Consider the following 26,988-nt stretch of genomic DNA (forward strand, 5'->3'; position numbering starts at 1 on the left):
GTTGTAATATCATGACACTGATTATCATACTGCAAGAAACTGAAGCTTCAATAAGCTAGTGCACAAGCTCACTATAGCAAATGATAGTACTGAAACCATAACACATTCAGAGAACTAGAGTTTGTTAATATGGAAAATAAAAGCTGTAGAGAGAGTGACACACTCTGTACCTTGGGGGAACATCCTGCACCCCAATGTTCATCCTTATAATGATTCTGTGGTATCCAATGCAAAGTTTGTCATGTTGGGTGTCTTTGGAAGGCTCATGATGCAAGACGGAGGTTCCTAGGGTTGTGTCTGGGACCAGAGATATTGGCTAATGTCATTCGGTTGCACAATCCAAGCAGCAGCTGGCCAAAAGTGCTTACTCACGTAGAGGCTGTGTGTGAACAGCCCGGGAGCGGGGGTTCTCACAATAGAGCAGGGTAAGGCTGGCTCCCAGAGTCGAGGACTGGAGTGCAGATCACCGGTCCAGATAACACCAGCGGAACCACAGTGAGATACTTCAGCTGTTATTTATTGCAGAAGGGTAAAGAAACAGAGGTGGCTTTGCACTGTTGAGCTGCAACCATGGTGTAGCAGCAGTACCACCACCAGAGCAGCACTCCAGGAAGCAGACTATTTGCATCAGCCTGGCTTATCATTTTCAATCCCTCTGCTTCTCTTCGCAAATAGTCAGATATTCTAATTACAATGATGCTTTGCTTGTGCTATCATCAGGGCATCTTGTCAACCCAATGACATCAGGAAAAGGAATTTATCATTTGGATTCCTACCACATCGGAAAACAAGCTAATGAACCAATTTGTGTGTCAGAGACAGGCAATGGCTGGCAAAGTTCGCTCTGCAGTTCAGAGAATCTTTCCTTCATCTCTGAAATTTTTCAGCTTGTTAAAAAAGAGTGGGGATTTTTTTTTGTTAAATGTATTCAACTTAACTGTTCATAGGGATTTTACATTCAGTTCATTAGGGAGTTTTACATTGCAGAGGCTTTAATATCAAAAGATAAATTATGGGATCGGTGAAAAGCAAGAACTGGAGTCTGTGGGCACCACAGCAGCACTTTCCTCTTCCTGCAGAGACAGGAAAGAGCCAATGTGCCTTCCACAACCTCTAATTGTTCCCAAAGCTTCTCCTCTAGTTGCTCTTATATCCCCACTGAATTTTGGTAATTACAAATTGGTAGGAGGAGGCATAAAAAATGAACAGATCTAAAACACTCCCCTTCAGCCCCTCTGAAGATTTATTAAAAGTAAAGCATCTATCCTCTGGATCAGCCACTGAACAGTCTTCAGACTAAGTGGAAAAACAAGACTGAAGCATATCTAGGAAACCCAGAGTAAAAGCCAAAGGCCCTAAAACACAATCCAAGACCACTTTCACGTCGCAGCTATAGAGCAAGAATAAAGCTATTTAATTGCAGGCTTCCAGTATTAGCAATCTCTTTTCACTTAACAAGGCAGATTAACATCTGCTTATATGTCTGAGTTGTATGCAATTGTTTTTGATAAAACCATGTACAGGGATCTGCATACATACTAGGTGTGTCCCTCTGCCTCTTGGTAAATTGCTAATGCAGCCTTTGTTGTCCCAAAGTTTGGGTGCCTCAATACCGAGTGTTTACTAGGCAAGCATACATACATTTTCCTTCAAAGATAGTCTCTCCTTTTCTATGTTCTCAAATTATGTAGCCTCAAGACTATGCATGATGTTTTCTGAAGATCCATTTGTGTAGCAAAAACACCACCATCACAATAGTGAAATTAACATAGGCTATATTTTGTATATGATGAGGGGAAACAAGAAACAACAGATGGTATGTATTTAGCACCCTAAAAATATACACCGGTAGGTCTATTATAACATGGTAACATTCATTTTATTTTCATAAAAAGATAAAAAGCATACTGCTTTAAGGCAGTAACTATAATATAAGAACATTTAAAGGAAGTTACTAGATAGATAAGAAATGCGATGTTAGTAAGGATAACCAGCAAAGTGAATTGCCACATTTCCCTAATTTCAGCCGTGTGCGTTCGTGCCCACAATGACAGTACACATGGGGCAATGAAGCCTGAGTATTAGTTTAAAATTTAGAAAAAAGAGTTGTGAACTAACAGTGGTCTGAAATATCTTCTTTATAATACTTTATGATCTTTAGATAAAAGTTACTGCAGAACTGCAAAGTGTTTTTACAAACAATTAAGATTTAGGAGGTATGCAACACGAAGTACAGCTACTTCCAGGCAGCCCATCACTAGACAATAGCTGAGAGCAGAAGTAAAGAAAGGTATCCAAAATGGGCCAACCAACCCTGGAGGGTAGCCTCTCCAGTGCTAGCTGCCTGGCTTTGGAGAGCATCCGGCTTTAAAGATTGTGGTAGAATGTTTAAAGAACCCTTCAAGCTGGCTGTTCTGCAAAGCCAGTCAAGAACCAACAAGACTGAGTTCAAGGAAGCCAGAGCACAGCAGAGAGAATATCAGTAATATCAGCTCAGAGTAGAAGCAGAAGGACTGAACTGAGTTTACATGAGCCGTATTAGAAGGCATATGAAAAGTTGCATAGAACAGATACATTCAAGTTGCTTATGTCGTACTCCAATCTACTGACGTGCAAATTCCAGCCTCCTGGAACGACAGGGACTTGCGGCAGCCTCCCCAGTGTTCTTTCAGTCACTCTACAGGGTTCTTGATCTTCCAAATGTTGCAGCCCTTGCAACAGAACAAACACACACCCAAGAGACATTTTGCTGGCGAAAGAGCTGTAAATAGGCAGAAGCTGGGCACTTCTCTCGTTCTCCAGGTGAGGTTGCCATGCAACCACATTGATCTGGAGCACAAACTCTGGAAACTGATTGAGCTACACAACACTCAACACCATTTCAGCACCTATAATTCACAAACTAAAGAGACACTGAATAATACATTGGCAAGTCATGAAAGTGTGTGTACAGGCAGGGATGAAGGAGGTGGGTCTGACACACCAAGGGACTAACTGGCAGTTTTCCAGGAGCCTGAGGGCTGCATGGAATTTGCACAAATAATTCAGAGATACACAGATAGACACAGCTATATTAACTGGATAGATGAAGAAAACATGCTTTTTGTCCAAGATCACCAAGATTAAAATCTTTCACTTAAATAATCTTTGTCTTCACCCTTCAAATTACAAGACAAGACAGCTACAGGCTGAATTTGGCCAGACTTGAAAGATTCTGCTCATTAACTTGGCTGTGGTAAGTAAAATTTTCCCTCTCTCTCTATCCTCCCTGCCTTCCTTCCCCCCATCATAGGCATAGAATATCAGGGTGGGAAGGGACCTCAGGAGATCATCTAGTCCAACCCCCTGCTCAAAGCAGGACCAATCGCCAACTAAGTCATCCCAGCCAGGGCTTTGTCAAGCCTGACCTTAAAAACATCTAAGGAAGGAGATTCCACCACCGCCCTAGGTAACGCATTCCAGTGCTTCACCACCCTCCCAGTGAAAAAGTTTTTCCTAATATCCAACCTAGACCTCTCACACTGCAACTTGAAGTCCTTGTTCTGTCATCTGTTACCACTGAGAACAGTCTAGATCCATTCTCTTTGGAACCCCCTTTCAGGTAGTTGAAGTCTGCTATCAAATACCCCCTCACTCTTCTTTTCTGCATGCTAAATAATACCAGTTCTCTCAGCCTCTCCTCCTAAGTCATGTGCTCCAGCCCACTAATAATTTTTGTTGCCCTCCACTGGACGTTTTCCAATTTTTCCACATCCTTCTTGTAGTGTGGGACCCAAAATTGGACAGTACTCCAGATGATGCCTCAGCAATGCCGAATAGAGGGGAATTATCACGTCCCTTGATCTGCTGGCAATGCTCCTACTTATAGAGCCCAAAATCCATTAGCCTTCTTGGCAACAAGGGCACATTGTTGACTCATATACAGCTTCTCGTCCACTGTAACCCCTACGTCCTTTTCTGCAGAACTGCTGCCTAGTCACTCAGTCCCTAGTTTGTAGCAGTGCATGGGATTCTTCCGTCCTAAGTGCAGGACTCTGCACTTGTCCTTGTTGAACCTCATCAGATTTCTTTCAGAAGTCAGGTTGGGTCAGCGGTTCTCAAACTGTGGGTCAGGACCCCAAATATTAGTGGGATCACCAGGATTGGCTCAGACTTGCTGGGGCCCAGGGCCAAAGCCAAAGCTCAAGGACGTCAGCCCTGAGCAGCGGGGCTCAAGTTACAGGCCCCTTGCTTAGGGCTGAAGCCCTTGGCTTCTGCTTTGGTCCCCCTGCCTGGGGTGGTGGGGCTTGGGGTTTGGCCCACTACCCGGGGTGGCAGAACTCGGGCAGGCTCAGGCTTCGGTCCCCTGTCCTGGAGACGTGTAGTAATTTTTCTTGTCAGAAGGGAGTCGCGGTGCAATGAAATTTGAGAACCTTTGGGTTGGGTGAATAGATTTTGTACCTGTGCTGTGTTTAGCTTTTAGCCTGACTTGAAACCAATGTCATAAAATGACCTGGTGTTGACTGGATGCATTGGTACAAGAAGTACTTCCAATCCAGACACACATCTGTTTATACAATGACAGTGCCAAAAATAGTACCTAACAACAAAACCCAGAAACTTTCTCTACATATCAGCCACCGAGAGACCTGAGAGTCAGAATCAGTACTTAAAATCATCAGTATTGCCAACTCCATCTGCTGGAACATTGTGAGTCAGGCCCCTCCCCACAAATCACAACTGGTTCAAATAATGAGTAAGACTGTCAAGCGATTAAAAAAATGAATCTCGATTAATTGCACTGTTAAACAATAATAAAATAATTTAAATATTTTTGGATATTTTCTACATTTTCAAATATATTGATTTCAATTACAATACAGAATACAATATGTACTTTGCTCACTTTATATTATTATTTTTGACTATAAATATTTGCATTGTAAAAAACAAAAGAAATAGCATTTTTCAATTCACCTAATACGAGTACTGTAGTGCAATATACTTACCATGAAAGTTGAACTTCCAAATGTAGAATTATGTACAAAAAAATAACTACACTCAAAAATAAAACAATTATTTGTTTTAAAAATTTTAGAGCCTACAAATCCAATCAGTCCTACTTCTTGTTCAGCCAATCGCTCAAACAAGTTTGTTTACATTTGCAGGAGATAATGCTGCTCACTTCTTGTTACAATGCCACCTCAAAGTAAGAGCAGGCGTTCTCATGGCATTGTTGTAGCCAGCCTCGCAAGATATTTACGAGCCAGATGCACATGTCCCTTCATTCTATAACCACCATTCCAGAGGACATGCGTCCATGCCATTGACGGGTTCTGCTTGATAATGATCCAAAGCAGTGCTGACCAACGTAGGCTCACTTTCATTATCTGAGTCAGATGCCACCAGCAGAAGGTTATTTTTCTTTTTTGGTGGTTTGGGTTCTGAAGTTTCCGTATTGGAGTGTTGCTCTTTGAACTATTCTGAAAGCATGTTCCACACCTCGTCCTTCTCAGATTTTGGAAGGCACCTTCAGATTCTTAAAGCTTGGGTCGAGTGCTGTAGCTAACTTTAGAAATCTCACATTGGTACCTTCTTTGTGTTTTGTCAAATCTGCAGTGAAAGTGTTCATAAAATAAACGCGTGCTGGGTCACATTATTTCTAGAGTACAGCAAAAGGCAGAGTCCTTCAAATAACATCGATCTCAAGAAGAGAGAAGATCTGTTCGGTAGTTAAGTCTACCCAATTCCCTTTTCTTTATTAGGAACTTGTCATCACCAGTAGTTTCTATCACACAGTCAAACACAATTAAGCCTGCAAAGTTAAGCACTAAAAATTAGAAAATGCCAGATTAAGGTTGCCTATGCAACCGGATCTCGGCCTCCTTGTTTGCAAGCAACATGATACAGTCTTTGGGCTTGTCTACAAAACGGGATAATGCACTCTATGGGGATGTGATTTTTAAGGTGCACTAATGTGCTGTGCATTAACTGTTCGGTGTAGATCCTGCTGGTGCACACTAAAGGCTCCCTAGTGCACTTACATGTAGTGCTGTTTCATTGAAACATTATATAGACAAGCCCGTTAATTACATGACCACACATTTTTCCACAGTACCACAACTTCATTCAGTGCACAGGATGGATGGCCCTCACTTAGTGAGCAGCTATTCAATATTTTGTTTTATCCTTATTCCATGTGTGGCCCAATGCCTTATTTACTGCATTCTACTCAAACCCTGTTATGAAGACAGAATTATTAATTTCTCCCTGATTCATCCCCAGATAGTGCTATTCACTAGTATCTGAGTGCTTCACAAATATTAATTTATCTTCACTATGCCCCTGTGAGCTGAAGGGTAGTATTATCTCCATTTTACAGATTGGGAGCTAAGGAACAGAAAGACTAATGTCAAAAGCATTCTGATTTTGGGTGCCCAAATCTAAGATGCCTAAGACCTGATTGGTTTCAGAGTAGCAGCCATGTTAGTCTGTATCCACAAAAAGAACAGGAGTATTTGTGGCACCTTAGAGATTAACAAATTTATTAGAGCATAAGCTTTCATGGGCGACAGCCCACTTCATCAGATGCATAGAATGGAACATATAGTAAGTATATGTATACACACACACACACACACACACACCCAGAAGGTGGAATTTGCCATACAATCTATAAGAGGCTAATTAGTTAAGATGCGCTATTATCAGCAGGAGAAAAAAAACTTTTGTAGTGCTAATCAAGATGGCCCATTTAGACAGTTGACAAGGAGGTGTGAGGATACTTAACATGTGGAAATAGATTTAATATGTGTAATGACCCAGCCACTCCCAGTCTCAAACCCAAGTTAATGGTATCTAGTTTGCATATTAATTCAAGCTCAGCAGTTTCTTGTTGGAGTCTGTTTTTGAAGCTTTTCTGTTGCAGAATTGCCACCCTTAAGTCTTTTACTGAGTGGCCAAAGAGGTTGAAGTGTTCTCCTACCGGTTTTTGAATGTTATGATTCCTGATGTCAGATCTGTGTCCATTTATTCTTTTGCGTAGAGACTGTCCGGTTTGGCCAATGTACGTGGCAGAGGGGCATTGCTGGCACATGATGGCATATATCTCATTGGTAGATGTGCAGGTGAACGAGCTCCTGATGGTGTCGCTAATGTGATTAGGTCCTATGATTGTGTCACTTGAATAAATATGCGGACAGAGTTGGCATCAGGCTTTGTTGCAAGGATAGGTTCCTGGGTTAGTGGTTTTGTTGTGTGGTGTGTGGTTGCTGGAGAGTATTTGCTTCAGGTTGAGGGGCTGTCTGTAAGCGAGGACTGGTCTGGCTCCCAAGATCTGTGAGAGAGAGGGATCATTTTTCAGGATAGGTTGTAGATCTTTGATGATGTGCTGGAGAGGTTTTAGTTGGGGGCTGAAGGTGACAGCTAGTGGCGTTCTGTTATTTTCTTTGTGGGCCTGTCCTGTAGTAGGTGACTTCTGGGTACTCTGCTGGTAGGAGAACACTTCAACCTTTCTGACCAGTCTGATGTTAGGATATAGATATTTAGGCCTGTTTGCAAAGGCCTATACTTTAAGAATTTAGGTGTATTTTTATTACTTAGCTAGTTATAGAGGTATAAAAGAAAGAATCAAAATCACTGTTTGCCAGCGTAAGGGCCTTTTGTTTACCGTGATAGTATGAAGCCCTGTTTTTAGGCTTATGCCTTTGGCTAAGCAACAGAGGCAGCCATAAGCTAGGAAGTGTAGGGTTACATTTTTACATTTTAAACCAGTTACACTGAAACAACAAAACTGTATTCTTAACAGCCCAATAGCACCTTATATCAATGTAACTGGTTTAAAATGTAAAAATGTAACCATACACTTCCCAGCATTAGCCTAAGAACAGGGCCTCAGACTGTCACAGTAAACAAAAGGCCCTTACACTGGCAAACAGTGATTTTGATTCTTTCTTTTATACCTCTATAACTAGCTAAGTAATAAAAATACACCTAAATTCTTAAAGTTAGGCCTTTGCAAACAGGCCTAAATATCTATATCCTAACATCTGCTGTGAAAAGTGGTATTGACGAATATCACTTTTCACATTGCCACCCTTACTTCTGTGCGGCTGCAGCCCAGCTAGCAGCTGCTGCTCTCCACTCTTTGCCTTCAGAGCTGGGTTGTGGTATAAGTACTTGGGGGGTGGGGTGTAAACTATTACAGACATAAAGAAAGGGGGCCCGACTAAATAATCCTGATCAAATAGCCACTGCACTAGATTCCTTGTTGCAATCTCCTCCTTTACCTCTCCCCAGTATGGCTTTCATCCCCTCTGTATTCAAATCAGACATTTTCCTCCCCCATGTTGCCTGGATGTTCCTGAAAGGCTATCAGTGAGAACACAGGAGAGAGAGGCTCCCTGCTTTCAGTTCCAGTGCCTAGCCTCACCGTGGTCTGAAGCAGCTAGGAACAGTCATTCTCGGGAAAGTCCAGCTTCTCCCTATTGCCCTTGGGTGGAGCATATTACTTTGGTATGTGGGGATAGTACACACTCAGTTTGGTCAGCATGAGCAGCTATGAGGCTTGAGCATGCTCAGTGAGGATAACAGGAGATTTTAGCTATTAAAATTGAAGTCTGAGCACGTGCAAACTGTGATTTTTCACAGGCTTATAAATTGGCCAACTTTGGGTGGATTTTCTCTGGAATGGCAAAAGGCCCATCGCTGACATAAAGGCCACGCTCTGCCATATTTCAAGTCCTTCTTCCAAAGCAGCAGGGCAGCTAGAGCTGGTCAAAGAAAAGATCAACAGAATTTTGTTTTGCATTGGCAAAACAACGTACTTTTCCCTAGCCTTGCTCTCAGAAAAGGCTAAACCATTTTGGCTGAAAGTTTTGGAAAAATAATTCAGCTGAAGGCAGACACCCAGTTTGGAAAATTTCAGGCCAAACAGTCCAGTTATAAGCAACTAAAACCAGGCTCTTATAGAGGGGACATGACAGACCACCTTAATAATAGGTGGAGGTATCAGTCGCCCCTGTAATATTTAATCAGTTTCTTGCGATATTGTGACACAGACGCCCAACAATGGTTCACTATTCTACATCAGCAACTCTTGTCTGGTCTGACATAGTCACTGCACCTCACACACTCGGGTCATGATATTTATTTAAAATGTGAGATGTAATATATCATTTGAAATCCACCACTACACTGGTCATTAATGTCACTGTGAAATGTTTGTAACAACTCTGTAGGTGAAATTATGGACATGCTCTGGTATTATATCCCAGAGACTGTAAACAGACAAAGGAGACAAAACAGGTTTTTTCTATATAAAGGAGAAAGAAAATATGGTGGCAGACACCCTGGCCAAGAAAGAGGATCCTGACCTGCTGCCTCTGGGTCAGCCAATGACTAACCCTCCTGCAGCTTTGTAAGGGGGGAGGTGTGACCCTCAGAGCACCCCAGTGCCTTAGGGCAAGTGGCTTCCTGGTATCTAACACTGAGTTTCAGCAGGCTTGATCAGTGTACCCCAACTCATTAGTGGCGTGATCTGTACGTAAAAGGTGTCGTGTCACTGGAAAACTATTGACACACTAGTGATTAATATCATTGTGAAATGTTTGCATTAAATACTACATGTGGAGTTATGGATGTTGTCGGATACTATGTTTTAAAGTCTGTATTTGAATGTAGTCTAAAACAGGTCTGCTCAGGCCTTGAATACAAATGGAGCAGGGTTGACCAGTAACAATGGGATAGTAATTTACATATGCAGTAAACAGAACTATTAAAACTCACAAGATGGCTGGGGAGTCAGCGTTTTCAGATCACAAAGGACTGTGTATTTGCTTGTCTGACCAGCCTCGTTGTCAGGCAGAGACAAAGGTGGCATATTTATATGCAAGGTAAACAAAGTCAACAGGAGAGCAAGTAGGGAAAGATGACCACTTACTCTTGGCAGGAGAAGGAGACAGCACCCCCCAGGGAACTTCCCTGCCTCTAGAAGCAAGATCAATTAACTTAGAGATATGGTTTTCTATGGTTTACTGGACTATTAAGGCAGGGGCAGAGAACCCTTAAGTTATGCATCACTGCACAGATACAATAGACCAGATCCTTGCAAGCCGAGAAAGATAGGTCCTTCAACCAAAGGGGTTGAAGTCTCTTATAATGGAAGACTGGTAAAGAAGCTACCTTGAACAAAGACTTTAGCTTGTTAAGTTAGGTGTTAGCCATTACAAAGTATTTTTACTTTTGTTTGTTTGTAACCCTTTCTAACTTTATTCCTTCTACTTGGTATCACTTAACCTGTGTCCTTTTGGTAATAAATTTGGTTAATTTTTACAATAAACCAACTCAGTGCTGTGTTTGAAGGGAAGGGTGTATTTACCCCAGTTCAGTTAAGCTGTGATGTGCTTCTGTGACGATCCATCACTCTCACAGATCTTGGGAGACAGGCCAATCCTTGCCTACAGACAGCCCCCCAACCTGAAGCAAATACTCACCAGCAACCATGTACCACACAACAAAACCACTAACCCAGGAACCTATCCTTGCAACAAAGCCCGTTGCCAACTGTGTCCACATATCTATTCAGGGGACACCATCATAGGGCCTAATCACATCAGCCACACTATCAGAGGCTCGTTCACCTGCACATCTACCAATGTGATATATTCCATCATGTGCCAGCAATGCCCCTCTGCCATGTACATTGGCCAAACTGGACAGTCTCTATGTAAAAGAATAAATGGACACAGATCAGACGTCAAGAATTACAACATTCAAAAACCAGTTGGAGAACACTTCAATCTCTCTGGTCACTCAATTACAGACCTAAAAGTGGCAATTCTTCAACAAAAAACTTCAAAACCAGACTCCAACGAGAGACTGCTGAATTGGAATTAATTTGCAAACTGGATACAACTAACTTAGGCTTGAATAGAGACTGGGAGTGGATGGGTCATTACACAAAGTAAAACTATTTCCCCATGTTTATCCCTCCCCCCCTCCGTTCCTCAGACGTTCTTGTTAACTGCTGGAAATGGCCCACCTTGATTATCACTACAAAAGGTTTCCCCCCCTGCTCTCCTGCTGGTAATAGTTCACCTTAAGTGATCACTCTGGTTACAGTGTGTATGGTAACACCCACTGTTTCATGTTCTCTATGTATATAAATCTCCCCACTGTATTTTCCACTGAATGCATCCGAAAGCTTATGCTCAAATAAATTTGTTAGTCTCTAAGGTGCCACAAGTACTCCTTTTCTTTTTACTCAGGATACTGTGTGCTTTTCTGTTGGTGTCCAGGCTGTGAGCCACAGCAGCATAACATTCACGCACCTAAGGTTACAGGGCAAGCGATGACAACCCCACACTGGTCTGGATTGCACCCCAAAATGTGAGAGACACCATTAAACATTTTTTTAAAGTCTTATCAAAGATTCTGTTACATACTTTTAAAGATAAACTGCTTATTCTCTGGAGAAAATTATTTGCAAAAGAACTACAAACATTATTGTAATATAACACATGCACATCCCAATCATCTTACTTTCCTACCTGAATGGTATCGAATCTAAGAAAATCTGAGAGAAAAAGGTGTTGTGGAGAGCTGGCAGCTTTTCAAAGAGACAATATTAAAGGCACAACAGCAAACTATCCTAATGTGAAGGAAATGGAGGAAGAATAGTACAAGGCAAATATGATTCCATCAGGAGCTCTTTTAATGACCTAAACATCAAAAAGGAATCCTACAAAAGATGGAAACATGGACAAATTGCTAAGGAGCAGTACAAAAGTAAACATAAGCATGTATAGACAAAATCAGAAAAGCTAGGGCACAAAATGGTTCTATAAATACATTAGGAACAAGAAAAAGAAATAGGAAAGTGTAGGTACACTACTTAACGGGAAAAGAAAGCGAATGACAGATGAGCTCAAGAAGGATCAGGTGTTTAACGCCTATTTGCTTTAGTCCTCACTAAAAAGGTTAACGATGACCTGATACTTAGCACAATCTTAACAACACAGGTGGAGGACATAAGCCAAAATAGGAAAGAACAGGTTAAAGAATATTTAGATCCATTAGATAACACTCAAGTCAACAGGACTTGATGATATAAGAAAACAACTGCAGAATGGAATGCTAAATAAAAAATCTAGATATTTTTCATTCACTCTGTGACGGGTTGGATCACAGAAACCCCCTAGGAGCTGCCACCTTATGTGCCAAGACTATGTCTGCTTCTGCTTTCCACCCTGTCAGCTTAGGACTTCAGTGCCCTGCCTGGTTTGAGCCAGACCCACTAGCCTGCTGTAAACCCAGACCCAGGTCTGAACCACGTCCCTTAAAGCTGTGGGCTTAACTGAAAGCAGCTTACAGAAGTGTTCCTGTCTTTAACACTAAGATGCCTAACTCCCAATGGGGTCCACACCCTAAGTAAATCCGTTTTACCCTGTATAAAGCTTATACAAGATAAGCTCATAAATTGTTCACCCTCTATAACACTGACAGAGAAATATGCACAGCTGTTTGCCATCCCCGGTATTAATACATACTCTGGGTTACTTAATAAGTAAAAAGTGATTTTATTAAATACAGAAAGTAGGATTTAAGTGGTTCCAAGTAGTAACAGACATAACAAAGTGAATTACCAAGCAAAATAAAATAAAACACACAGGTCTAAGTCTAGTACAGTAATAAAACGGAATACAGATAAAATCTCACCCTTAGAGATGTTTCAATAAGTTTCTTTCACAGACTGGACACCTTCCTAGTCTGGGCACAATCCTTCCCCGTGGTACAGCCCTTGTTCCAGCTCAGGTGGTAGCTAGGGGATTCCTCATGACGACTCCTCTTTGGTCTGTTCCACCCACTTATATATCTTTTGCATACGGTGGGAATCTTTTGTCCCTCTGGGTTCCCACCCCTCCTTCTCAATGGAAAAACACCAGATGAAAGATGGATTCCAGTTCAGGTGACATGATCACATATCCTGTGAGACCCTAAGCCCTCATTCCTCCCAGCCTGACTCACAGGAAGGCCTGCCTGCAAACAGAGCCATCCACAGTCAATTGTCCTGGTTGATGGGAGCCATCAAGATTCCAAACCACGATTAATGGCCCACACTTTGCATAATTACAATAGGCCCTCAGAGTTATATTACATATTTCTAGTTTCAGATACAACAGTGATACATTTATACAAATAGGATGACTACACTCAGTAGATTATTAGCTTTGTAATGATACCTTACAAGAGACCTTTTGCATGAAGCATATTTTAGTTACATTATATTCACACTCATCAGCATACTTTCATAAAGTCATATAGTGTGCAATGTCACACACTCACCATCACAATATTTCTCAGGAGGTTAAAGCCATCATTCATTTCACCTCTATTGTACTTAGGAAGCATAAGAATTTCCACAGAATATAAAGAATATGCCACTAATATGAGCCATTAACAACTTACCATGCTGTCTCTGTACACATCAAAAACAACTGGAAAGAAGAAAAATTGATTTGTTAGTTTCAAAATATATGTGGTTACATACATGGCTAAGTGTAAACAGATAAACAAGTGCTTATAGCACAAATGCCCAAAGTTTAGTCTGCCTACAAAACGGAAAGCCCAAGACAGCGCTCATTTATGATGGAGAGTAGAAACAGTAATAGAGAAAACTCCTGTTGCCAGTGCATAGACTGGGTTTTCTACAGGTCTTTATTGTTTAATACAGATATTTCCACCCCAAAACATTTTATGATGCTCTTCGAAACAAAGGAGAGCTTATCTTCAATATTATTGTTTGTACTGTAGTAGCACTTAGAGGCCTTAATCAGGGATCAAGGCCCCATTGTGCTAGCTGTGGTACACACATGTAATAAAAGGAAAAGGAGGACTTGGGGCACCTTAGAGACTAACCAATTTATCTGAGCATAAGCTTTCGTGAGCTACAGCTCACTTCATCGGATACATTAGTGGAAAATACAGTGGGGAGATTTATATACACAGAGAACATGAAACAATGGGTGTTACCATACACACTGTAACCAGAGTGATCAGTTAAGGTGAGCTATTACCAGCAGGAGAGCGGGGGGAGGGCAGGGGGCAGGAAGGGGGGAAACCTTGATGGGTCATTACATAAAGTAAAACTATTTCCCCGTGTTTATTCCCCACGCACCCACTGTTCCTCAGACGTTCTTGTCAACTGCTGGAAATGGCCCACCTTGATTATCACTACAAAAGGTTTTTTCCCCCTCACTCTCCTGCTGGTAATAGCTCACCTTACCTGATCACTCTCATTACAGTGTGTATGATAACATCCATTGTTTCATGTTCTCTGTGTATATAAATCTCCCCACTGTATTTTCCACTGAATGGATCCGATGAAGTGAGCTGCAGCTCACGAAAGCTTATGCTCAAAGAAATTTGTTAGTCTCTAAGGTGCCACAAGTCCTCCTTTTCTTTTTGCGGATAACATGGCTGCTACTCTGAAACACATAATAAAGAGTCCTTGCCACAAAGAGATTACATTCAGCACCTGAAGAGACAAAACAGACAGTGAAAACCAACAGGGGTGGGCGGTTGAGAGAAGGTAGAAGTGAAATGATCACTTTTAGTACACAACACAGTAGTCACAACACACCTACTGCCTAGCGATGTCTATTTTAATACAAACCCTTCACTATTCAGAGATTTCAATGAAACAGTTGTTTCTCCATATCTATATATCTATCTATATTTTTCACAGTAAACTTTTTTGTATTGTTAAACAAATCCATATATTTATTGCATCTTGGAGCAGCTTGTCCTAGAATCCACAAGAGATGAGGCAATTCTCCATTTAGTCATAAATGGATCACAGGATCTGGTCCAAGAGATGAATAGGTAATAGCGATCCAGTAGGTAATAGCGATCGTAATGTAATTAAAATTAACATCCTTGTAAGGGGACAAATGCCAAAGAAACCTACTACAGTACCATTTAACTTCAAAAAGGGGAATACACAAATGAGGAAGCTACTTAAATGGAAATTAAAAGGAACAGTCACAAGGGTGAAATACCTGGAAACTGCACGGTGACTATTTAAAAACACCATAATAGAGGTGCAAACTAAATGTATGCCCTAAGTGGGGGAGGAGAAAACAGTAAGAGGACCCCCCCCCCCCCCCCAAAAAAAAAAAAGGCCACTATGGCTAAACAGAAGAGTAAAAGAGGCGGTTAGAGGGAAAAAAGGTATCCTTCAAAAATTGCAAGTCTAATCCTAGTGAGGGAAATAGAAAGATGTATAAACTTTCAAGTTGAGCATACAAGGATAATAAGGCAGGCCAAGAAAGAATTTGAAGAGCAATTGGCTAAAGACACAAAAAACTACCAGCAATTTTTTTTCCCCCAGTACATCAGAAGCTAGAAGCCAGGCAAACAGTAAGTGGGGCCACTGGAGCAGTGGTACTCAACCACACAGACGTCTTCCAGGGGGTTTGTCAATTCATCTGAATCAGCGTTTCTCAACCTGGTGGTCGTGATCCCCCGGGGGGTCATGGGATGAGTTAAGTGGGGCAGTCACAAGTGCAGGGCTGGCATTAGGGTATGACAAGCCGGGCAATTGCCTGTGGCCCCACACTACAGGGGGCCCCACAAAGCTAAGTTACATGCTTTAGCCCCAGGTGGTTGGGCTTGGGCTTCAGATTCCTGAAATGGGTACAGTATTCTGGAAAGGTTGAGAACCACTGCACTGGAGGAGTGAGGGCCAAAAGGAGCACTCAAGGAAACTGAGGCCATTGTGGAGAAGCTAAATGAATTCTTTGCATTGGTCTTCATGGCAGAAGATATGGAGGAGTTCCCCACACCTTAACTATTCTTTTTAGGTGACAAATCTGAGGAACTGTCCCAGACTGAGGCGTCAATTGAGAGGTTTTGAAATATTACTGTTTAATATATCAGTTTAAGTTACCAGGCCAGATGGTATTCACCCAAGAGTTCTGAAGGAACTCAAATATGAAACTGTAGAAATACTAACTGTGGCATGTAACCTATCACTTAAATCAGACTTTGTGCCAGATGACTGGAAGGTAACTAATGAAACGTCAATCCTGTGATCCTGTCAATTACAGCCCATAAGCGTAACTTCAGTACCAGGCAAACTGGTTGAGACTATAGTAAAAAACAGAATTATCAGGCAAATAAATGAACATGATTTGTTGGGGGAAGAGTCCACATGGCATTTGTAAAGGGAAATAATTCCTCACCAATATATTAGAATTCACTGAGCATGTAAATAAGCATGTGGACAAAGGTGATCCAGTCGATATAGTGTACTTGGACTTTCAGAAAGACTATGACAAGATCTCTCACCAAAGACTCTTAAGCAAACTAAGCAGTCATGGGATAAGAAAGAAGGCCCTCTCATAGATCAGTAACTGGTTAAAAGATAGGATACAAAGGGTAGGAGTAAATGGTCAGTTTTCACAATGGAGAGCAGGGTCCTCCAAAGATCTGTACTGGAACCTGTGCTGTTCAACATACTCAAATGATCTGGAAAAGTGGGTGAACAGTGAGGTGGCAAAATTTGTAGATGATACAGAATTACTCAGAATAGTTAAGTCCAAAGGAGACTGAGAAGGTTTACAAAGGGATCTCACTACCTGGGTGACTGGGCAACAAAATGGGAGATGAAATTCAATCTTGATAAAAGCAAAGTACTTCACATTGGAAAACATAATCCCAACTATACATACAAAATGACCGGGTCTAAATTAACTGTTACCACTCAAGAAAAATTTTGGAGTCGTGGATAGTTCTCTGAAAACATCTGCTCAAAGTGCAGCAGCAGTCAAAAAAACTAACAACGTTCGGAACCATTAGAAAAGGGTTAGATAATAAAACAGAAAATATCATAATGCCACTATATATATGTATCCATGGTACACCCACACCTTGAACACTGTGTGCAGTTCTGGTCGCCCCATCTCGAGAAAGATGCACTGAAATTGGAAAAGGTACAGAGAGAAGGGCAACACAAATGATTAAGAGTATGGAACAGGTTCCATATAAGGAGAGATTACAAAGAATGGGACTGTTCAGCTTGGAAAAGAGACAACTATGGCAGTCTGTATCTCAAAGCAGCACCCCGGAACCGCCCTATTCACCGTGGTCATATCATTATATGTTTTGTATGAAGTACGCCTTGTGAGGCATCATTTTAAAAGTTGTAATCTGTTGAACATGAATATCCTGTTGGATTGTAGGCGCTATCATTGCATGTGAAGTTATGAAGTTTTGCTGTGTGTGTGTTACTGAAATATGTTGTGAAGTTGGGAACACTCAGAACCAGCATTTAGGTATAACAATGGAGCAGCCAGACCGTGTTAATGGCTCACCAACACCCATCAAGGAAAGAATCCACTGTCCCAGGAACTGTATACAATGGAGCTTGATCCACATCATAGCAAAAGATCTTTCCAACAAGCTGGAAGAAACTATAAAAAGAAGGGGGCAGTGACATCGTGACTTGGCCTTACTCCCCCCCACAACTCAACACTTGGAAACACATCTGGAGGACAAAGGTTGTGGACTGTGGAAGATGGCCCCAGGCTGGAGAAGAGTCCCAGTCTGTGCATTGAAGAACTATACCATCTGTTCAGGAGAGACACTACTTGATTCAAATCCTGTTTAATTTGTAGAACTCAGACTGCAAATTTATTTTATTTTTAGGTAACCAACTTTAATCTCTATGCTTGCTACTTATAATTACTCAAATGTCTCTCTCTTTAGTTAATAAATCTGTTTATATTTTACCTAAAACAGTGAGTTTTGATTGAAGTGCTTTGGAAATCTTAGCTCAGTTTACAAAGGCTAGTGTGTGTCCTCGCCACACTGAGGGAGGGGCAAACTGGGTAATGAACTTTCACTGGTCAGGCTTCTGCCCAGTGTGAGACAGTACAGTTATGGGGTGCAAGACTGGGGAGCTGGGGGAAATTGACTGGAGCCACTCTATTGTTGGTTCATGAGTGGCTAGGAGAAGCATTTATGTAACTCAGTTGGGGGTGTCCTTGCCTGTGGATGTCTGTGTAAGCGCAGCACCTGTCAGAGGTTTGTAGCTTGGTAACAGCATCACAGAGTGAGAGAGACACCCCAGATTGTGGGAAAGAGGGCTCAGCAGTCCCACTGTCCAGGATGCACCCCAGGAATCCCATCACAACAACTAAGGGCGGATATGATAGAGGTCTATAAAGACATGAATGGTATAGAGAAAGTGAAAAAGGAAGTGTTATTTGCCCCGTCACAAAAAACAGGAACTAAGGGTCACCTGATGAAATTAATAGACAGCAGGTTTAAAACAAATAAAAGGAAGTACTTCATATAATATACAGTCAGCCTGTAGAACTCTTTGCCATGGGATATTATGAAGGCCAAAAATATAACTAATTAAAAAAAATAGATAAATTAATGGATGATAAGTCCATCAATGACTATTAGCCAAGATGGGCAGGGACACAACCCCATGCTCTGGATGTCCCTGACTGCCAGGAGCTGGGACTGGATGACTGGGGATGGATCACTCAATAATTGCCCTGTTCTGTTAATTCCCGCTGAACCACACGGCACTGGCCACTGTTGGAGGACAGGATATTGGGCTATATGGATCACTGGTGTGACCTAGTATGGCCATTCTTATGTCTTCCTATGCAGAGTTAGGCACAGACTTTTTGAAAACTCAGGCCTTGTCTACATGCAGAAGTTGCACTTGTTTAATTGAAGTAATTTAAAAACTGATTTAGTGAAACCCGTAAAACCGCTGTGTGGTCACTCTTATTTCAGCATTAAGAATAGCTTATTGCAGCTTGGCTTAAACCACTTCCCAATTGACTTTAGCTAAACTGAAATAAAGCTGGCTTAAACTAAAGTGTGTGTCTACACAGCCTTTTGCACCAGGTTAGCTAAATCAGTTTAAAAATCACCTCAAGTTAAACCTGTGCAATTTTCTCAGGCAGACAAGCCCCAAGTCTGGCTGTTCATCTGTGCAAGGAACAACATTTAATGGAAAAAGAAACCTGGCACCTCTGCTCAACCAAGCTTATTGATTAACAGAAACAGGAGATGTGAGCACACTTGTTTCATTGATGCAAAAGCTACAGGCACTTCATAGTAAAGTCATCTTTGTCAATTTAAATCAGGCCCAAGGCAGTGATGACCATAAATCATTGCAATCTGATGGTTGTTTGATGCTCCAAGCTAGTTGTCAGTGGACAGGCATTCACATCACAACTGGTATTAAGTGGCACCATTGGCTGGTAATCTTTGCACAATAAAAAATCTAAAGAAGCAAGAACACTTGAGCTACTCCCTCTCCCACAGAGGTGCCTCCCGGACAGAACTGAGGTGTTTTGGTGGGGATTTATGAGACAACTTGCTCCACTATTGCCCACGCTGTACCATGCATTCATAGCTAAACTGAAGGTTTCAGATGCAAAGGCTACGAATTCAGCACCTTTCGTAAGGGTAATTAAAAATGAGGATTAAGAAAAAGTTTTCCACATTCCTCTTCATTTTTTGGGATAGTATTTTGAACTTTTTAAAATTAGTTAAAAGTTTTTCTAAAAAAAATTCATCCCTCTATTCTCTAACTGCTATGAATCTGAGGTACTCCAGCTGCAATTATTCAGCACTTCCACCTGGACATGGTACTAATCCAAGTGGAAAAAGCGCAAACAACTCTCTCTGTGAACAGCAGAGAAGCTAGGGAAGATTGCCAGAAAAACTAGAACACTATAACTTAAAAAAAAAATGGAAGTGAGAAGAACCTATTTAATAAAAAACAGAATCAATTTGCTACCCAACAGTGAATACTGTAACTGTCAATAGACAAGCTGGAAACAAAAATTAAAATCAATAGACACAAACAAACAAAAAACCCACTGTTGTGTGGCACTTCCTGGAAGTAGCCTTCCAAAAGAGAGAAGATCAGCATTTATTAGTGCCTGAGCCCACAGATTTGCAAGACTTCATCAGGTCAGGTCACCCTGAAGTCTTCTTTTCTCAAAAGAGAATTCAGAAGGAGAGCTCTGTCTATTTGGTATGAGGAGAAAGATTAAAGAAAGCCAGATGGCAGCAACCAGTAGAAAATCTTTTCCCCACCCACAGACCGCACTTTAGGAGCCTAACTCTAGGCACCCATTTTTTAAAAGATTGGTCTCATCAATTGATTGGTGTATCAATTGATGACATATCAGGTAAAATCATGTTGGAAATAAAGTAAAGGGGAAAAGCAAGATGATAATCAGAATGACATGATCTTCTGTTTGGATTTTTCACAGCTCTTTAGGTCTAGAAACACTATCACACTAGACACTGCTTTCAGGGCCACTAGCCTTCTCCAAGGACAGTGATCAGGACAAACAGAATTCCAGCCTCTGAGACTATCAAGGTTCTTTCATAAGATACCTGTCTCTGCAAGATTAACAACAATAATTCAGTAAAACATAGGTTGGCATGAGAAAATGTCACTTTTCAGAAAAATCAAGGGGACAGAAGATTGATTTGGTCACTAAGATTGCAAGCCCCTTTGGGCTGTTCTGGGTTTGTACAGTGCCTATCACAGTGAGGTCCTGGCCCATAACTAGGGCTCCTAGGGACTATGGTAATACAAATGGACAAGAAATCTAATCCAGAAAACCATTTAAACATGCACACGCTTAACCATTTGACAGGGTTATTGGCCTAGTAGATGAGGAGAAGCCGTAGAGGTGATACATCTTGATTTTAGTGAGGTTTTTGACACAGGCCCACTGGACAGTCTCATAAGCAACCTAAGAAAATGGCATCTAGATGAAATTATTACAAGGCAGGTGCAAAACTGTTTGAAAGGCTGTAATCAAAGAGTAGTTATCAATAGTTCATTGTCAAACTGGGAGGATGTATCTAGTGGGGTCCTGCAGGGGTCTGTTTTGGGTTCAGTTCTATTCAATATTTTCATTCATGACTTAGACAATGGAGTGGAGAGCATGTTTATAAAATGTGCAGATGACGCCAAGACGGGAGAGGTCGCAAGCATTTGGAGGACAGGACCAGAATTCAGATTGATCTTGACAAATCAGAGAGCTGGTCTGAAATCAACAAGATGAAGTTCAATAAAGATCAGCAAAAAGTAGTATGTTTAGGAAGAAAAAAATATCAAATGCACAACTACCAAATGAGGAATAACTGTTTAGGCAGTAGAAATGCTGAAAAGGAACTGAGGGTTATAGTGGATCATAGATTAAATGAGTCAACAATGTGATAAAGTTGCAATAAAGGCTAATACCATTCTGGGGTGTATTAGCAGAAGCGTATGTAAGACAAGGGAAGTTAACTGTTCTGCTCTACTCAGCTATAGTGAGACCTCCGTTGGAGTAGTGTGTTCAGCTCTGGGCACCACACTTCAAGAAATCTGATGGAGATACTGAAAGAAACTGTTTTACACTGGGCAGGGGATGGACTGAGTCCCCAATCCAGCAAACACTTAAGCATGCACATAACTTTAAACTTGTGAGTTGTCCCATTGAAGTCAATGGGGCTACCCACTAAACATGAGCAGCTCGCTGACTTCAACAGGACAATTCATATGCTTAAAATTATGTGCATACTTAAGTGGTTTGCTGGACTGGGAGAGTGTGGAGATTGTTCCCACTGTGAAATGTTTTGCAATTTTAGTTTTTAAACCACAATGCAGTGCAAGTTACTTCTACTACTGCAGTGGGAATCTGTTAAATTATAGTCCAGCTATGAAAAGGTCTAAGCAGCTAAAATGTTGAATGTCAACATTTAAAAATATATATATATAAAAAAAAGATATCATAGCTGTTCTAATGGCAAACATTTGGTAGCTTTTTAATCTTCATAAATAATTGATCCACATACTTTCTTATTAAATGTTCTTTCATATATGTTTCCATCCCCAATGTTCAGTTCTGAATGTTTTGTTAATTTAAAAAAAATCAATGAAGTAGTTAAACAAAAAAGCATCAGCACCCTTTTTGAAGGGACCATTTAATCAATATTTTTACTGAAAGGATCCAGCCTATTCCTTTAGTCATTGTTGGTAACTACCCATCATTTAAGATCCTGAATTGCTCTAGGCACTCATGTTACAGAACTGGCCTTTTTTCCCCCTGCAGTATTTATTAGGGCTGTCAAGCAATTAAAAAAATGAATTACAATTCATCACACTGTTAAACAATAATAGAATACCATCTATTTTAATAATTTTGGAGCTTTCTACATTTTCAAATATATTGATTTCAATTACAACACGTACAAAGTGTACAGTGCTCACTTTATATTTATTTTTTATTACAAGTTTTTGCACTGTAAAAAAAGAAACAGTTTTTTTCAATTCACCTCATACAAGTACTGCAGTGCAATCTCTTTATCATGAAAGTTGAACTTACAAATGTAGAATTATGTACAAAAAACCTGCATTGTTGTCACATAACTACACTCCAAAACAATGTAAAACTTCAGAGCTTACAAGTCAACTCACTCCTACTTCTTGTTCAGCCAAATGCTCAGACAAACAAGTTTGTTCACATTTACAGGAGATAATGCAGCCCATTTCTTATTTACAATGTCACCTGAAAGTGAGAACAGCCGTTCTCATGGCACTGTTGTAGCCAGCATCGCAAGATACTTACATGCCAGATGCGTTAAGATTCATATGTCCCTTCATGCTTCAACCACCATTCCAGGGGACATACGTCCATGTTGATGACGGGTTCTGCTTGATAATTATCCAAAGCAGTGCGGACCGACGCATGTTCATTTTCATCACCCAAGTCAGATGCCACCAGCAGAAAGTTGATTTTCTTTTTTGTAATTCGGGTTCTGTAGTTTCCGCATTGGAGCGTTGCTTTTTTAAGACTTCTGAAGGCATGCTCCACACCTCACCCCTCTCAGATTTTGGAAGGCACTTCAGATTCTTAAACCTTGAGTCGAGTGCTGTAGCTAACTTTAGAAATCTCACATGCTACCTTCTTTGCATTATGTCAAATCTGCAGTGAAAGTGTTCTTACAATGAACATGTGCAGGGTCATCATACAAGACTGCTGTAACATGAAATATATGGCAGAATGCGGGTAAAACAGAGCAGGGACATACAATTCTCCCGCAAGGAGTTCATTCACAAATTTCATTAACACATTGTTTTAAGGCGTGTCATCAGCATGGAGGCATGTCCTCTAGAATGGTGGCTGAAGCATGAAGGGGCATATGAATGTTTAGCATATCTGGCACGTATATACTTTGCAACGCCGACTACAGAAGTGCCATGCAAATGCCTGTTCTCACTTTCAGGTGACATTTCTAAGAAGAAGAGGGGAGCATTATCTCCTGTAAATGTAAACAAACTTGTTTGTTTTAGCGATTGGCCGAACAAGAAGTAGGACCGAGTGGACTTGTAGGCTCTGAAGTTTTACATTGTTTTGTTTTTGAGTGCAGTTATGTAACAACAACAAAATCTATATTTGTAAATTGCACTTTCGTGACAAACAGATTGCACTACAGTACTTGTATGAGGTGAATTGAAAAATACTATTTCTTTTGTTTATCATTTTTACAGTGCAAATATTTGTAATAAAAAATAATATACACTTTGACTTCAATTACAACACAGAATACAATATATATGAAAATGTAGAAAAACATCCAAAATATTTAATAAATTTCAATTGGTATAATATTGTTTAACCATGCAATTAAAACTGCGATTAATCCGATTTTTTTAAATCACAATTAATTTTTTGAGTTAATCATGAGAATTATGTGCAATTAATTAATAGCCCTAGTATTTATTTATTGGGAAGTATTAACTGGTTTATAAATCTGTGCCATGTAAATATCAGAAATAAAATAATTACTACAGTGAACTTTTGTTTAAAGAGATATTATATAGAAATATATAATTCAGAGTCATGAGATCTCTGTTTAATGGCGTTACAACATCTAAGACATCTCTTGCAGTGATTTTATTAAACTGAGCAAAATCTAATAAGACATTTAGCAGACAAGGCATATTTATCAGATGTTGATATTTAAAAAATTGGAGGTGTGTTTTTTTTTTGTTTGGTTTTTTTTTGCAGGTGAATAAACTATTAACTATTGAATAAAAGGTAACCAAATATCTAAATACCTATTTGCCCCCTATCTATTTTGTTGGGTACATAATTAATGTGTAATTTTTCCTTACCACCAACCTCCTCTTTTTTTTTTTTTTTTTTAAATCATTCCTCTACAGGTGGAAGGACTGATATTTTCAGTGAATACAAAACTCTCTCAAATCGAAGAGCCAAACACCGTGCAAGCAGCAACTAGCATTAGCATGCAGTCAGAGAACAAAAACATTACATAGCTGTAGAGTTAAGATATTAGCAATGTCAAATATTACTAGGAAATATTATTTTTCACTGGTATTTCTAAGTAACTGTAGGAAACAATCCCAGGCTGGCAAGCAGCTGATAGGCCTCATTTCTACTTTCTTGGCCCTGCAAGCCCTTTTGAGCCCAGAACTCATAGTGAAGTCAATGGGAGTTCCATGAAGAAATGTTTGAAGGATCAGGCCCCCAGATTCTATTTTAAAGTTAATTTTTACTTGTGTGACTAATAAGCAATTAGGAACTTCCATAAAACATTTCCCACTTCCCACAATCTTGCTTTCTAATACAACCCTTAAAGAGATACTTACAATCTTCATCCAAGAATTTATATTGAATGTGCTTCTTGAAGAACTCCTGTATACATCTACAGATCTCATCGTTTTGTTTAGAGATATGCTCATAGTATTGAGTGTAGTCTCTCTGGGATATACCTGTTATGAATTCAATTAATTAATTAATTAATTACATATGTACATTTTACAGCCTTTTTTTTCCTTTTCTTTTTTTTAAGTGTTACTGAGATGCCAAGAAGTTAGTGGGACAGGATTGAGTTATTAGAAAGATGCACATTGTGATCTATATTGAAAAATATCAATTTTAAATGCAACAAAATAACACTCCCAGCTGCTTACTCTTCAGCTTTACTTTCTAGTGTTTGAAGATTTCCCCCCCCCACCCATTACAAGACAGACAGACAGACACCCCTGGTGGTTTGTCACTTTCGTTATATGAGGACACTGTCTCAGTTTCCCACATTTTTAATAACTCCCTTTCTCATCAAAAGCCTAAAGCTGAGTTCCCACTGAATTACTAGCTTGACCTTCAGTGGTCCTCAAGCCAACCCTCTGACAGGCAAGCTACCTCAAGCTTAAAATCCCACTTAACTTGAGCCACAGATTTTTGTGTGTGGGCACAAGTTGGATTAGGGGCAACACTTGAGTTATACCTCTAGCTAACAGTGCTGTGAAAACAAGACCTATGTCAAAGCCTGTCAGGTCCAAAGAAGCTGAGCAAAACACCTTTTTTCAAACTCAATCATAAAAGATTAGGGTTGGAAGAGACCTCAGGAGGTTATCTAGTCCAATCCCCTGCTCAAAGCATCGGAGGGATTGAAACAGAGAAAAGGAGTCACTGCTGACTACTGCATCCTGCTGCAGAACACTTATTTTACTGTGCTGACAGAAGCCAGTGTGGCTCCTTACTTCTGTCTGTACATCCGGAGTCATTGAAGCTAAGTGGCACACAGCTCTAAAAGCAGTACTAACTGCTGCTGCACAAGACAAAATGGGAGCTCACTTAGCCCTCTTTCAAGGGTATATAACCTCCTGTATAGGAGCTCTTAAAATCATCATCATGGCAAAATCCCTAAAGGAAGAAGCTTTCTTGAAAATCAAGTGCCATTCCGATGGATTTCTACCTAGGCCCTTAATGTAATAAGGCTGGATGTTCAGTCTATGTCCATCACTGGCAATTTCATGGCGCTACCAAAGGTTTTGGTGACCACATGATCGTCAATCATGTCGCAGCATTCCTTGGTCCCTACACTTTGTAATTTATGGGTCTTCCATCCTAATATCATCTCCACACCAAGAAAGCCACCAAAACTGAATCAGCACTGATTGAGGTGGTTGCTGGGTTCAGCTATGAATGTCCTCATTTCTGGTCTTGTCCTGCCACTTAATATTGAGCAGCTGATGAAGACAAGAATCGAAAATGTCAGTCTGCCACTCTGAAGCCTTCCTCAGTGCTCAGCTTTCACTGCCATACAACAGAGTTAGCACAAGTGTGGTTCTCTAGCTGCAAGCTTTATAGCTAGCTTGACATTATGATGTTCCCACAGAGGCCTCTGAAGGCCCTGAAATATGGCACCAGCTGCTGCTGCTATTTGAGTGTCCAGATTCTTTGACAGGTTTCAGAGTAACAGCCGTGTTAGTCTTTGAGTATCTCCAGCGCTGTCTACAACACTGTGCAAATATTTTAAAATTGCCAGCTGCTCACGTCCCATCTGGACAGGTTGCTACTGACCTGGCTGTAATCTGGAGCTGGAGGCTGCTCGATGTTAATGGCCAGGGACTTTATTTTTAAAAATAATTCCAGCTCTGAAATGGGGTGGGGCAAATTAGCCCCAGCTGCGGCCCATGTACACAGCCAAACCTTTTCTATGTGGCTGTTTTATAGGTAACATCTTTACATAAGATGGGAAGGTCCTTTGTCATTTTACATTTTTTAAATAAATGGTGAAAGGTATATTTATTACATTTTTAAAATTAGAATTTAACAGCTAAGGGCCTGTAATACATCTAGAGGGAAATATAGGAGGGGGGAAAAAAAAAGATTCTAACCAAAACCCTCAGCATCACATCACACCTATGTTTTATTATATATTTAACCCTTTGGATACGTGCTAATCCTACAGTTAACAATGGAAGACTGACCAGCTCCTTTTACCACAGTGAGTAGGAAGGTTATGTGGCCACCTTGTGCCCCAATTGTTTTCTGGACATTGCAGCTACTTGGGACTCCTTGAAGAAGTCTCTACCCGCCCTGCCTACTTCTGCCAGGAACTTTTTCTCCCATGCTCTTTACTTGATGTAGTGCTGGGCAA

The 26,988-nt window shown here is 40.6% G+C and overlaps 1 protein-coding gene across 2 annotated transcripts in view; it reads right to left on the bottom strand.

The window, feature by feature from the left end:
• The window catches only part of CDC123 (cell division cycle 123), a 77,672-nt gene that overhangs the window by 17,348 nt on the left and 33,336 nt on the right, over positions 1–26,988 (bottom strand). Inside the window, exons 9-11 of one of the 2 annotated variants that reach the window (XM_048836592.2) lie at positions 24,692–24,814; positions 13,447–13,475; positions 7,175–7,315 (exon numbers count right to left, since the gene is read on the bottom strand). In XM_048836592.2, the coding sequence (XP_048692549.1) occupies positions 7,190–7,315; positions 13,447–13,475; positions 24,692–24,814 (278 nt within the window). In that variant the 3' untranslated portion in view covers positions 7,175–7,189. Of the gene's footprint in view, positions 1–7,174; positions 7,316–13,446; positions 13,476–24,691; positions 24,815–26,988 lie in introns of those variants that run through there. The other variant, XM_048836591.2, reaches the window with a different exon arrangement.

This window comes from Caretta caretta, chromosome 1, assembly GCF_965140235.1.
Source record: "Caretta caretta isolate rCarCar2 chromosome 1, rCarCar1.hap1, whole genome shotgun sequence".
Classification (NCBI taxonomy): Eukaryota; Metazoa; Chordata; order Testudines; family Cheloniidae; genus Caretta; species Caretta caretta.